This window comes from Hordeum vulgare, chromosome 4H, assembly GCF_904849725.1.
Source record: "Hordeum vulgare subsp. vulgare chromosome 4H, MorexV3_pseudomolecules_assembly, whole genome shotgun sequence".
NCBI lineage: Eukaryota > Viridiplantae > Streptophyta > Magnoliopsida > Poales > Poaceae > Hordeum > Hordeum vulgare.
Window position 1 is genome coordinate 19,729,935 of NC_058521.1, and position 14,445 is coordinate 19,744,379.

Consider the following 14,445-nt stretch of genomic DNA (forward strand, 5'->3'; position numbering starts at 1 on the left):
ATGGTTAAGGTTTCCTAACCATAGACAAGTGTTGTCACTTGATAACGGGATCACATCATTAGGAGAATGATGTGATGGACACGACCCAAACTATAAACGTAGCGTATGATCGTGTCAGTTTATTGCTATTGTTTTCTGCATGTCAATGTATGTGTTCCTATGACCATGAGATCATGCAACTCCTGGACATTAGAGGAATACCTTGTAGGTTATCAAACGTCGCAACGTAACTGGGTGACTATAAAGGTGCTCTACAGGTATCTCCAAAGGTGTCTGTTGGGTTGGCATGGATCAAGACTGGGATTTGTCACTCCGTGTAACGAAGAGGCATCTCGGGGCCCACTCGGTAGTACAACATCACAACAAGCCTTGCAAGCAATGTGACTAAGGAGTTAGTTACGGGATCTTGTATTACAGAATGAGTAAAGAGACTTGCCAGTAACGAGATTGAACTAGGTATGGAGATACCGACGATCGAATCTCGGGCAAGTAACATACCGAAGGACAAAGGGAACAACATGCGGGGTTAACTAAATCCTTGACATAGAGGTTCAACCGATAGAGATCTTCGTAGAATATGTGGGAGCCAATATGGACATCCAGGTCCCGCTATTGGTTATTGACCAGAGAGTGTCTCAGGTCATGTCTGCATAGTTCTCGAACCCGCAGGGTCTGCACACTTAAGGTTCGGTGACGTTTCGGTATAGTTGAGTTATATGTGTTGGTGACCGAAGTTTTGTTCGGAGTCCCGGATGAGATCCCGGACGTCACGAGGAGTTCCGAAATGGTCCAGAAATGAAGATTGATATATAGGAAGTTGGTATTTGGATTCCGGAAGGTATTCGGGCATTGGCGACAGTGTACCGGGAGTGACGAATGGGTTCCGAGGGCCCACTGGGTGGGGCCACCACGCCCCAAGGGGTCCACGTGGGTTTATTGGATGCGCAATAAGGCATAATGGGCTGACAAAGTCATCCAAGGAAAGACCATGAGAAAAAAGTGGAAAATCCAAAAGAGGTGGGAAATTAAGGAAGGAGTCCTAATCCAAGTGGGGTTGGAGGAGGACTCCTCCCTCTTCCACTTCGGCCGACCCAAGGGCTCCTCCCTTGTGGCGCAAGGCCTGCCCCTCCCTCCTCCTATATATACTAGAGGTTTAGGGTTGTTTGAGACAATTTTGCCACGTGCAACCCTAAACCTCTACTTTGTAGTTCTTCCTCTAGATCGGTTTTCTGCGAAGCTCGGGCGGAGCCCTGCAGGAATAGATCACCACCACCACCGGAGCGCCGTCGCGCTGCCGGGGAACTCATCTACATCCCCGTCTCTCTTGCTGGATCAAGAAGGCGGAGATCGTCATCGAGTTGTACGTGTGCGGAACGCGGAGGTGCCGTCCGTATGGCACTTGATCGGGACAGATCACGAGACGGTTCGTGGGACGGATCGTGGGACGGTTCGTGGGACGAATCGTGAAGACGTACCACTACATCAATCGTGTTTATTAACGCTTTCGCTTAGCGATCTACAAGGGTATGTGGATCCGATCTCCCTCTTGTAGATGATCATCACAATGGATAGGTATTGCGTGTGTGTAGAATTTTTTTTGTTTCCCATGCAACGTTTCCCAAGAGGAAGTAGAGAGCGACAGGGCGGCGGACGACATCGCGGCGGCGCGGGAGAGTACAGCGCACAGCGGCGGACAGAAGATCTTGCGGCGACGGCGACGGCGTAAGAGAAGGTTGCACGCGGCGGCGGCGGATGGATTGGGGAGGAGGCGCGAAGGAAACGCGCGGCGGCCGACCTGGCTATCTGATACCAAGTTGGAAGAGAGAGGTTTAGGGTTTTGTGTGAGGGTTGACATCCACCTCACATCTTAGTATATATAGATGATCATGGTACAATTACATATGAATCTCTATACGTGACAATATACAATATGCAAAGTAGACCCTATTTTACATGTATGACCCCTAATGGTGCGGGTATATGCTTAACACACCCAAAGTTCCTTTCCAAATCTCCTGTGAACAAACCGATTAGAAATGTTGTAGAAAAGGTTCAGGACATAACGCGCACACACCACGCAAAGTCACAAACCACCCAAACTTGCTTCACATGCATGTACACGTAACAGGTAACCAGCCGTACACAAATGGAGAAAGAAACCCAACCGATCAAACAGATACGCACACAGACCCATCGGCCGGCGCCGGCGGCCGGAAAAGAAGGCTACCGAGCTACTGGTACCGCGTGGCGATGCGGAGCATGACGGTGGCCGCGACGGAGACCCCGTAGAAGACGATGAAGAGGCCGGTGACGTTGATGAGCCTGGCCTCGGTGCCGGGCGTGGCGCTGGCGCTCTTCTGGACGAGCCCCGTCTGCGCGGCGCACACGGCCAGGAGGAAGATGACGAGCCCGCCGGCGACGTGCACGGGCGCGGCGGCGGCGCGCGTGTGCTCGTGCGTGCCGGGCATCCAGAAGACGGCGAAGCCGATGAGCCACTGCAGCGCGAAGAGGGAGATGGCGCCGATGCCGATCCACGAGTGGAGGCTGACCAGGTCCGGCACCACGGCCACGTTGTGGAACTTGAAGGCCGCGTAGATGCCGAACACGCCCAGGATGAAGGCCACCAGGTGCACCAGCATGTGCACCATCTTCTGCGCCCGGTGGTTCATCGGGATCGTCGTGTACACCAGTATGGCTGCACAAAATTTTAAGATTTTACTTATTAATTACCACGGCACATGCTGATTTTGCATGCGGATATTACCAAGCAATAATCATATGCCAATTGCAAGATGGATGATGAACTTGGCAGGAAAACGTAGCGATCCACGGTGGTCATTATCGGCGTCATCCGAGGTGACCCTTGGCATGGGCGCCCACCCAGCACACCGATTGGCACTTGAGGACGAGCCTGGTCCAGTGCTTTTGCGGCCACCAAACGCCTACAAAGCCCTGCTACTACGTACCAATCTGGTCCAAAATGTAGTGTGGTGTGGTGACACACTGACACCTTGTCTTTTCTTGCAATGGGATTTCGGGCCATGCCAACAGCAGTAGCAACATCAACGACATGTACCACCACCACACCTTCAGGTGCTTTTGGCAGTTAATAATGACTCTGTTGCGACGTTTTGCTAAACCGTATGTATACTCATGCTCATACATCTATCTATCTATCTCCCCTGAACCTTAGTTAAGACTCCCACGAAAAGGTAAAGCTTGGTTAAGGACTTAAGGGAGTTGGTAAGGGACATTGACGATTCAGGGTAGCGTGCATTGGACGTACCTTCACCGATGAGAAGAATGAAGCCCCAGGTCATCACAAAGGGATGGACCTGCATTACAGAAAGCACGGATCAGTACTGCTAGTGCCAGATTTACTGTTCCTGTAACAAGTAAATAAACGAGGTAACAATGCATGCAGTCGAGGATCAAACATGCGAGATGAAAGAAGCAGAGGGATATCAAGAACGCCGGTGCCGGTGTGCGTACGTACGTTGAAGATCTGCTCGGGGTCGTCGGACTGTATGTTGATGCCGCCGCGGAAGCGCAGGAGCCAGACGAGCATGAGCACGGCGGTGGTGAGGAAGAGCAGGTGCGCGAACACGGCCACGCGCGACGCCACCACCGAGTGCCGGTGGTGGCCGCCGATGATCCCGCCGATCGCCATTCCCGTCCGGCGCCGGGCTACCGGCTAGCTACCTCCCGCCTTAGCTTGGCTCTGATCGCCGGCGAGACAGGGTTAGAATGAATGAATGGATGACGGGGGTCAGTAAGTTGGCCGTGTTCTTCTGCATGGGCGCGGCGCGGGGCTGGGTTTTAACGTGGCCACCGGGAATCCGAGGTAACACCTGGGCGGAGGCTTGGGTTTGGTATATATCGGCGAGCTGGGCGTGCGTGTTTACGCTAGGCATCTCCGGCTGTGTATGTGCGATGGTGATGGTGATGGCTTTGCAATGCTGGGAAGCAAGTAATCACGAAGAGTGGTGACAGCATGTCGATCGACCACGACGACGACGATGACAACATATATCGCCCGCACTGGGCTGTAAGCTAGCCCGTCGAACCGAGTCCGAAGCAAACAAACACACATTTTGCTGACAGGTTTAGGTGCGGCGCGAAATCAAGCGGTAACGGCTTTTAGAAGAAAAATACCTTTCTCTCAGCAAACTGGTACGTTGTTTTGAGCAAAATGACATACATCTCCGAAGAAAGTGGCAGAAAAACGTTCATAAATGCCATCCGCCCAAGTGAACGTTCGCTCGCTACTGGCGTCCTTTACTTCTTTTCGTAGACTCGTTTATTCAAAATGTTTAGCCTTTTGAACCATGCGTCCAGATATGAGACCATTTTTATCGTTTTATTTCTCAAGTCGAGATCTTTGAAACCAAATCCCATGTTGATAGATTTTAACGAGCATTTTTTTAAACGAAAAACCAGTACCAAGATATACAAAATCTAGAGAGAGAAAAGCCGCAAACAATCAGCAACCGCAGAAATGAATACAAAAAAACTAGAAAGAAACGGAGCATTGGAAGCAAAGTTGCAGTTTTTTTCCTTTTCTAAGCATAGCATGTCTTATGACAGAAGCACAATTGTGCTTCACAAAGTTTACGTTTTTTTTCCTTTTTTTATGAAGCATAGTTGTGCTTTTCGTGAAAGCACAATCAGTGTTTTTCTGTGATAGCCTGACTTATTAGGGATGATAGACTACTCATATCAATAAGGAATTCCTTCTTTTCCGGGAGCCCATTCGAACAGAACTCTCAGGTTAAGCGTGTTCGGCTTGGAGTAGTTGTAGGACTGGACTGGATGCACAAACGTTTGTACCGAGAGGGAACGCTCATGTGGCCCGACGAGGACGTCGGTTCCTTTGAGTGGTGGTTTATGTGATAGCCTGGCTTATTAGGGATGATAGGTTACTCATATCAATAAGGAATTCTTTCTTTTCCGGAAGCCCATTCGAACAGAACTCTTAGTCTCCGTCCTAAAATAAAGATCTTAACTTTATACTAGCTTTAATATAAATGGTACTAAGCTTAAGGCACTTATTTTAAGACAGAGGAAGTACTTGGGAAGAACGGATTTGGTTCTGTATTTGGAAAGAGCGGATTTGATTCTTGTGGAAGCACACACCATGCTTCTGACGTAAGGAAATCTATGTTTACCCCAGAAATACAACTATACTTCTCCTGGAAGCACAATATTTTTAAGAAGTACGGTTGTGCTTCGCTGAAAAAGGCTCCTCCAAAAGCGAAGGAAAGCACGCGAAAACCCGACTGTCAAAATCATTAAAAAAATAAAAAATGCATACATAAAAATAAAAAAAGTAAAATCTAGAAGGAGCGTCGAGCACGTGACACGTGGTGGTGGCTGGAAGCACCATTTGACAAACTGCAAGGCCAATGTTTGGCCCTTACGAGAGGCATCAATGGATAACCGTTAGTTAGTCGCTATACAACTACGTAGCGTGTACTCTCCCGTGCACCGGTTCCTCTGTATGGGCCGTCCCATTCTCGGTTTTCCCACAAGTTCTGAGAAGATGTTAGTTATAGAACTTTCCTTTAAATGATTTTTTATGTGTTTTTTCACATATTTATTATTCCTTTTTTCATATTTTTATGGTTCTTTCCATTTACTTTTATCTTTCTACCTTTTAATTTCGTGAGTATTTAAACACATGGAATTTTTTTGAAATTGTTCATAGTTTTTCCAATTCTAGAATAAATTTTGAATTTGTAAAATATTTTCCAAACTTGTGAACATTTTTTATATTCATGATCTTTTTTCATTAGCAAAAAATATTATAACTCATGTGCATTTTTAAAACTCGTGAACATGTTTGGCATTTCCAAGCCTTTTTAAAACTTAATGAACATGTTTTTAAATTGGGAACATATTCTAAATTCGTGAACATTTTTTTGAATTGGTGAGTATTTTCAAATTCTATTTAAAAAGTGGCAAACGTTTTTTTCAAAGTCATGAACATTTTATAAACTCATTAATAGTTTCTGGAGTTCATGAACTTTTTTTAATTTGCAAAAATTTATGAAATCGATGAAAAAAAATTAACCTGAAGGCAAATTTTGAAATAGTGAATATTATTTGAACTCGTGTTTTTCTTTTAAATTCATGTACATATTTTGAATTGGCAAACATTTTTAGAATTTTGTGACACCTCATTTATTGGTCCTTTCTTTTTTTCTTTTGGATTTCTTTGAATTTTGCTTTGAGTTTCTTTTTCTTTGGCTCTTTGGTCTTGAAACCTGGGAAAATCATCTCTTCTCACTCTCCCAAGCGGCTTGTCATTCTTAAATCCTTTCCAAGATCATATCATTTCCATCTTGACACAACCCCAATATTTATTTTTTGGCAATATTCCTTTTTCAATTAAAGGAATAACCTTGTTTGTCCTAGGTTGTGAAGCAACATATATTTCTGTCTTGTCATTAATTCCCACAAAATTCTCAATATTTATTTGACTCATATGGACCTTGGATATGTAAAAAATACTCAAGATTCCATGCTCATGGTAAGTGGACCATCCAATATTTGTTTGTGATCATAATTTCAGTTTGTGAAGGAACTATGTTTTATATTGCGCCATAATTTTTGTAATTTACCAGGACGTTTGCCTACCAATATAACTTCTCTCCACAATATTTGGAATCATTTAATTTAGATAATTTCTCTCAACAATTTTCCAAAGATTGTGTCCATAGAGGACCACTGTGAAGGAAGTATCATATGTACTTATCTAAATGGTATGAAAATTTTACAGTGCCCTCATATGCCCAAACGATAATCCTCCACCAAATTTTACCCCACCCAAAAATGCGTGATCACTGCTTTTTTACAGGAAACTTGATACTTTATGCATATAAAAGTTCCATATGAATGAGTACATTGTTGTAAGGCTCGAGAAGCCAAATAAGTCTATCTTAGTCTAGATACGAAGCATGCTTCACTAAGGTATCATCCTCATGATTTCTTGATCTACTCTCGTGGATTAAAGTGCGCTCCTAGAAGTGTCCCATGTGACTCTTAGAGCCCCTTATGATTTCTCCATGAGTTCCTCATGTATTCTTATGTGGATCCTTCACTATTGTTAAGTAATATGTAGATATTAAAATCGTTGGTGCCGATTGTCATCTGCTAGCACCATTGTTTATCACACTACTAACATATCCAAGATAGTTGGACCTGAAATACCCGACCACGTGATCCATGATGATCCTTTGAACTTCCCATTTCATCCCGACAAATGCGAGTCATCGCTCCCCTATCATCATGTATTGAAGTGTTGCATCCACATTATTTTTCACGACGCCCTCTGGTGGTCTGATCCACCGATGTCTGGCCAGTCGTTGATGCTGCACTCTGACAACAATTTTTCGTTGATTCAGGATCCCGAGTACTCCAATGAAATGCTTGATGAAGAGATGTGTTGACATTGGTGGTTGGAATATACACTCATAAAGTGCCTTACAGCTAGCATGCCAGATTGCCCACGGGTTAACAATCATATGTGTGAAGTCCATGTGCGATAGTGAGGCTCTCATAGCGAACAACCATAGTTTGGCATTCTCTTGTGTGGTCATTGTCGTATGCTCCACAACTTCCTCCTTTGATAGGGCCCAAACACATCTAGAGGAGGACCATTCAATCAACACATGACGCCACTAGTCCGGCTGGACTCATAGCACACATGTAAGTGACTCGGTCATATGACGATTTTTCATGACATCAAAGGTAGGTAAGGAGTGCTGAGCGAGCCTCCAAAGAAAAAAAAATCAACTTCCAAAACTTTGCAATTCCAAAGCTTTGTACAGTCCTTTGCTTCCTCGGATGAGTTTGAAGATCCATCCTCATGATACAACCAGCCTTCACGATTGGTTTTGTGTTTATTATCATTCTATAAGCATATCGTGGCAAGAAAGCTCTTTTTCTCTTGCGACCATGACCAGAAATCATCCAAAGCTCTCATGCATATTGGTATGCCTAGAATTGCTCTGCATCCATTGGGAGGAAGGACTACATAATCATATATAGGCGCCTTGTGCACTTGTCACATCAATTAAATCCTTGACCATGGCAACTTGTGAATTTTGAAGACTGGTTATAGGCCTCATGTCGTTTGGTCGAGGAATCCAATTCTGACCCCAAATTTTAGTCGTTGCTCTATTTTCGATTCTCCTTATTAAACCTTGCGCGAGGACATCTCTCCCTTCTATGATGTCACACTAAATTTGTAATGGATGTGACCCAATAGTAGCCTCTAAGAATGACGTGTTAGGAAAGATCCGGGTTCATGTAGTATCCATCAAGCCTCGCAAGCAAGAAGGGCTAAGTTAAATAGCTCTATATCCCTGAATCCCAAGCAGCCCATGGATTTTGCCCTCGTCATCACATCCCACAAGACCCAATTAACATTCCTTTTGTCTCCTTACGTACCCGACCAAAACATTCTCGTGAGAATATTCATGTGTTGGCATAAACCCCGAGGCAACTTGAGACATCCCATGGAATAAATTTGGATGGATTATACTGCAGATTTAATTAAAACTCCATTACCTAGAATTGATTTAAAAATACAACCATCCATGAATCTTCTTCCAGATCATATCCTTCAAATATTTGAAAGAAAAATTCTGAAAAAGAGCACCCACATTCGCCAAAGGGAGCATACCGGCCAGCCTGCCCACGAGGAGCGTACAAACGTACGTGACTTGGGTTTTAACTGTAACGATATAATTTTTTTAGCAGTCGATTTGTTTTCTAGCAACATTCCAGCGGCCGTTTTTTTAGCAACAGGTTAGCGAATATTTTTTAAGATGTTAAAGAATAATGGAAAAGATTATTTTTACAATGGCGAAGTTTTTTTGGAATTTTTAATAAAATTCCCCAAAAATTAAAAAATGTGACCATTTGTTCAATTTATCTGTTTTTTTTTCTGAAATTATTCATATTTCATACAAAATGATGATTTGTTTTTGAACCCCCCCCCCCCCACACACACACACAAAGGCAAAAAGTTTCTGAATTTGTGAGAATAAATTTAAGACCACATCATTTTTCAAAATTCTGCACACTTTTTGAAATCATTTTCTTAAAATTGATGAATATTCATAAATGCAAACATTGAAATTTACCAAAAAAATTAAACATGGTAAATTTTTTATTTAAAATAATGCGATTTTTTAAAAACATTTCCAAACATGTTTTTTAAACATGAACGCTCAAAAATATAAACAAGAAAAAGATAAAAGAAAATGAAATAAACGCAAAATTTAAAAGGAAAAAAGCTGAAAAGAAAAAACAGGAAACCCAATTAAAAAAATGAATGAGTAACCTTCTAGAAGCTTTGTAAAGCTACTGTGTTTTCACTATGCAATACACTCGAAAGTGGGCAGGTCCCTTTATCGCTCTCGTGTACAATTGGACCCGCCGTCTGTGTGTATTAGTAAACGTGTACGTGCAACGCACGTCCACAACGTTGAATACAAAATAGCATGTCATTTAAATTATATTATTTAAAGTGATACGACATTGTGATCCATCAACCTAGTGAAGAAGCATACAACTGGCAACTATTATCAAGATTTTTGAACAATCTATTTTTTCTGATGAATTTACACATGATCAACAGATCAGTTATGAGCATGTGGAAGCAAAAAAAAATTGAAGTTATGCAACAGTTGCTCAATTCCATCGATGACTATTCAATACATCATTAGTTTCTCCTTTATACAAGTACAATATGTTCTCAAGTGGACATGATATTCTGACTCGGAAGTGTAGTTTTGGCGATATAAAATAAAATTGATCAATTACTTGAAGATTAAAATTATAAAGGAAAAATGTTATTCGCCCATGTTTGTTTAACGAAGGTAACATGAACATACACATAATTAGGGATTACATCTCCATCGGAAATATAACTTCATAGATTATTATAGTGTTAATATAAAAATTACTTCTCAAACTTTTTAAAATGCATAACTGTACCAGAAAAATCAAATCCTTCCTTCGAGAAAGGTGATGTTTGTGCCCTTCATCCACCCCGGCCTCGCATCGATAGTCAGGATCTCCTTCACGGGGACCGTCTTTTTGCACATAGTCCTGATGAGGAAGTGGCATTTAGTGTTTATTTTAGCACCCAAAATCAGTTTGTTGTTCTATTTAATACATGAGCCCAAAATTCAATTTAAATCATCCAAAATGACCGAGCAGGCTAAAAACTGAAGTTGGCTTATATATTAGCCGGCTTCTCCCGAGTGCCATGCTTGGGGGTAAGGTGCTCTGAGCGCGTCCTCGTAGTTACGCGCTTTACTTGCATGATAAACCTTTCTAGAACGACCGCCCGGCGCTGGTTTTTGGAACTCGCGTTGGTATTGACCGTAGATTCTGATCCACCTTCGGGCCGCTTCCGCTTGTTGTTGTTGGAGCAAGGCATTTCAGCGTTCCCACCTTTGAGAGGACGGACAAGTCCAGCGTTCCCTGTGGAGGCACAACTTCGGTCGGCCCTACGCCAGCCAGGTCGAACGCGACGAGCCGGCTCGACGATGTTGGTGCAGATGTCCGACTCGCGCATTGTTTCGTTGATCTTGTCGATGAAGATGTGGATCTTGCCGAAGGCGACTCGATTGAATTGGCGTTAGGACATCAGCTTGAATCGTTGATGTAGAGCTTGCCACGGCCATTCTCGGTCATCTGACCCGCCATGTAGCTCTCGAACCCTGGAAGAGCTCCCTTCGAGAACTCAACTCCACCGGGCGATAGCCCCACAATGGGTGCCGCCTGTCGTGGTTTTGTCACGGCAGATGTTTTTATTGAAGAACTTAGGTGTGAGGCCATCACCGATGTGTGGCGACTCGAAGGGGTTGATCGGGAACGAGAGACGGATTTAAACAGGTTCGGACCCTCCAATGAAGGTAAAGCCTACGTCCTGCTTTTGTGTCTATATTCATGATGATCTTGATGACAAGGGAGCGAGATAGCTAACCTAACTTTCGAGAGTTTCTCACCTATCTTTTGGACCTCACGGGCTCCCTTTATATACAGGTCGAGTCCCCTTGGTTTACAAGATTCCGAGTCATATTACTCATATTACGTCTCGTGGCCTATTACAATTCTACCTCATCTTACTTTCCAAGTTAGGAAATCTTCTGGCGTCTCCCACATCATGGGCTTTGAGTCGCCACCTTACGGTACTAGGTCATCAGGCGGCTCGCTTGGTAAGTCTTCTGGCTCGCCCTTCTGTCTTCTTTACAGCCCATCGAATACATTCTTCTTGAGTCGCCTCTGGTCTAACCCGGCCCATATGGCGGTTTATACCGCTTGGTTATATCCCCGACAATAAGGGCAAGGAGATCGCCTACATCGTAAAGATCTATCCCGAGTGAGGTTAGTCCTTCGTGGACGTAAGCCATGATGGAATAGACAAGGTTGCTTCTCCGTGGACCCTTCGTGGGTTGAGCCCTCCGTGGACTCTGCAGCCGTTACCCTCCGCAGGTTGAAGTCTTCATCGGTATGGACGTACCATAGCATCATCTATCGGAACCACGCCAAAAATCCTCGTGTCAAATATTTGTGTCTGATCCTCCTATCCCTACGCTATATTTACATGTGCATGTCTTTACTTTCCGCTGCTATATTCTTAGACTTACATGCGTAGGATGTGTTTGACTTACAAGAAATGCAAAAACTTGCCCACAACTAAAATTGGAAAGAGGCTAAGATTTTATTCGGACAAGTAGTTTAATCGACCCCCCCCCCCCTCCACCCACCCACCTCTGGACACACTTCGGATCCTACACGTGTCGCGCTCGATTGTTGCAAGACAATACCGTGTCTCACAATAGGAACAGTTTTTCCTTTTTCCTGGTATTGCTTTTATTAGTTTTTCTTGCAGATTTTGAGGTTTTCTGTGTTTCTTTAGCAGTTTTCTTCAGTTGACCTTTTCATTATCTTTTATCCTTTTCTTGCTTTCCCTTTTCTTCATTTTTCTATATCGGTTTTTGTTGTTTCTTCCTCTTTTTTACACAGTATTTTCTTACGTTTACCCTTTTATTTCTGTTTTCCTTTCCTTATCACGTGCGTACATCTTTAAGTGCACAATTGTCCATTTCCCTTATACACGTGTAACATTTTTTTATACATATTAAACATTTTTCAAATACATGATGTACCATTTTATAAAAAAAAAAGTGATTACATGCTAAGAAATTCAGACTAACATTGAGTTTTTCTAATGTTATAATGTTTTTTCAAAACTAACAGAATATTATTTTACATTGTATAAATTATTTTAAAAAAAATCATGTATTTTTTAATTGTCGCATATATATTTTTGAATGGTGGGAAATATTGTTTTTAGTTACGTAAATATATTTTACATTTTATACAATTTTATGAAAACTTCACATATATTTCTGAAACCATGAATATTTTTAAAATTTCACCGATATTTTTTGGATGTTATGAACTTCTTTTTTACAGTTGCGCTAAAAAAAATTACACCGCATTGACAATTTCGTAATTCACAATTCAGATTTTAAGAAAAATATATATATTAAGGTTTTTCGAATATGTGCACTAGAATGTTTTCAAAAAATACAAGAGAAAACTAGTGCAGGTGCCTTTTTTTCTAATCGAACTAGTGCAGGTGCCTGAGTACGTGCCTATTTGGACATCTGTGATTATGCGTTAGCCCATTTAGGACCGCGCAGAGACAAAGTAGCGCCCATGCTCTGTAAACCGCAGCCTTACAAAAAAGACAAATATTTGGTCAAAATAATGTGAATAGCGACCTATAATAACAAATATATATTTTTATTTTTCCCCTAAAGTCAATGTTGGTTTTCATTTATTCGAATTTTATATAATAGTGCAAAACAAAACCAAAATTAATAAAAAAAACTTATAAACTTATAAACTTTTTTGTTTAATTATTAGAAATAATTTTCCTTATAGAATGTATCTACAACAAGGAACCAAAGTCTATTTCCCTCTTCTTAACCCATTGTACGTTATTATTGTTGGGAAATTCTATCTAGAAGCGTCGTATCGTGGATATCTGGTGTGGCGGCTTGTGTGATCTCTTTCTTATGCATGCATGCAATGATATGATGTCATCAGATTTATTCTAAATGATCGGAATTCAAAAACTTTTATCTCTTCAACCGTTAATTCGATCGATGATCCGTTTTCGTCGTTGACTTTGTTTCGACGAAATCTTTAAAACTAGATCCCATGTCTTGACATATTTTGACAACTTTTTTTGTTCATACTTACCACATTTGTTGCACTTACTTGTCATTTTAGTAAGTACTTACTTGTCTGATAAAAAATAACTTAATCGTCAATTTTTTGAAATTGCGTATAAATATGACATCTCGACATAATCAAAATGGCAAGCACAGACAACTTTTTTAGGTGATTACACGGAAAAATATGTCAACTCAACATATTTAAAACCGGTGACCACAAAAAAAATCTTTTTTGGTCATCGTTTGTAAATATGACAATTCGACATAGTTAAACTAGCATCTTGACAACTAGGTTTTTGTAATATTAACAACTATGCAATTTTAAACTACTACTAGCAGTACTAGTACTAACCAGATGCATTTAGCTAGTGAATAAGGTCTGCAAACACATGTTTTGTGTGTGACTCTTTTTCTATTAATTTTCTGTGTGACGCTTTGCATGCAATGCATATTTTTGTGATGTCATCTACATATTCTTCTAGTCCACGTTGTTGTGTGCTGCAATATGGATACATGCGGCACATGGTTTACATCGAGAAAAAATGACAATTAAGTTATTTTTTCGGACAAGTAAGTGGCTAATAATACGACAAGTAAGTCTAAAAATGTGGCAAATATGGATGTAGAAAAAAAGTTCTCAAAACATGTCGATATGAGATCTTGTTTTAAAGATCTCGTCGCGACAAAGCCAACGGTGAAAACGGATTGTCAATTAAATTAACTATTTTAGAGATAAAACTTTTCAAATTTCAAGACAATAGAGAGAATCTTGATGTCGTCATTGAATGCATGCATTATAGGGAGATAAAATTAACCGCTGCATGGAAAGACTCGCATGTGGTGCCGCCATGTAGTTAAGCGCATTATTGTTTCAAGTCAGTGTTAATGCACCAATACCGTTTGAACGGAATAAAGAGCCGTCACCTGTGTTCCGACTGCAAATAATACTCCCTTCTGATCCAAATTAATTGACACCGCTTTAACAGTACACTCCCGCAAACTAATATAAAAATACTTAGAATATTATTTTAGTAATCCAAGTACTTTTACAGAGGAAGTAGTAAATACTTGTCCAGCTTCAACTATTCTGCCAGATTTTGTTCCTATATCCAGGCAGAGGCAAGTAGAGTAGCCAGGTTTGGTTTGCGTCCGTGCAATCAGTGTATTAGTTTAC

At 41.7% G+C, this 14,445-nt stretch overlaps 1 protein-coding gene across 2 annotated transcripts; it reads right to left on the reverse strand.

Moving 5' to 3' along the window:
• Nucleotides 1-1,828: 1,828 nt before the first annotated feature.
• Nucleotides 1,829-3,905, reverse strand: LOC123451055 (probable ascorbate-specific transmembrane electron transporter 2). 2 transcript variants are annotated; one of them, XM_045128072.1, is made up of 3 exons: nt 3,497-3,905; nt 3,287-3,335; nt 1,829-2,695 (listed from the first exon to the last, which is right to left on the reverse strand). In XM_045128072.1, the coding sequence occupies exons 1-3, from the start codon at nt 3,668-3,670 to the stop codon at nt 2,232-2,234; spliced, it is 687 nt and encodes a 228-aa protein (XP_044984007.1). In that variant the 5' UTR covers nt 3,671-3,905; the 3' UTR covers nt 1,829-2,231. The 2 variants fall into 2 exon arrangements, with proteins under 2 accessions (XP_044984007.1, XP_044984005.1); XM_045128070.1 differs by lacking the exons at nt 3,287-3,335; nt 3,497-3,905 and adding an exon at nt 2,806-3,257.
• Between the last annotated feature and the right edge of the window lie 10,540 nt (nt 3,906-14,445).

Coding starts and splice junctions, on each gene's coding strand:
- LOC123451055 (XM_045128070.1), bottom strand. CDS start 3,043: ATGGCCCGAAATCCCATTGCAAGAAAAGACAAGGTGTCAGTGTGTCAC. Junction 2,696..2,805: donor TCGCTACGTTTTCCTGCCAA/GTTCATCATCCA, acceptor AATTTTGTGCAG/CCATACTGGTGTACACGACG.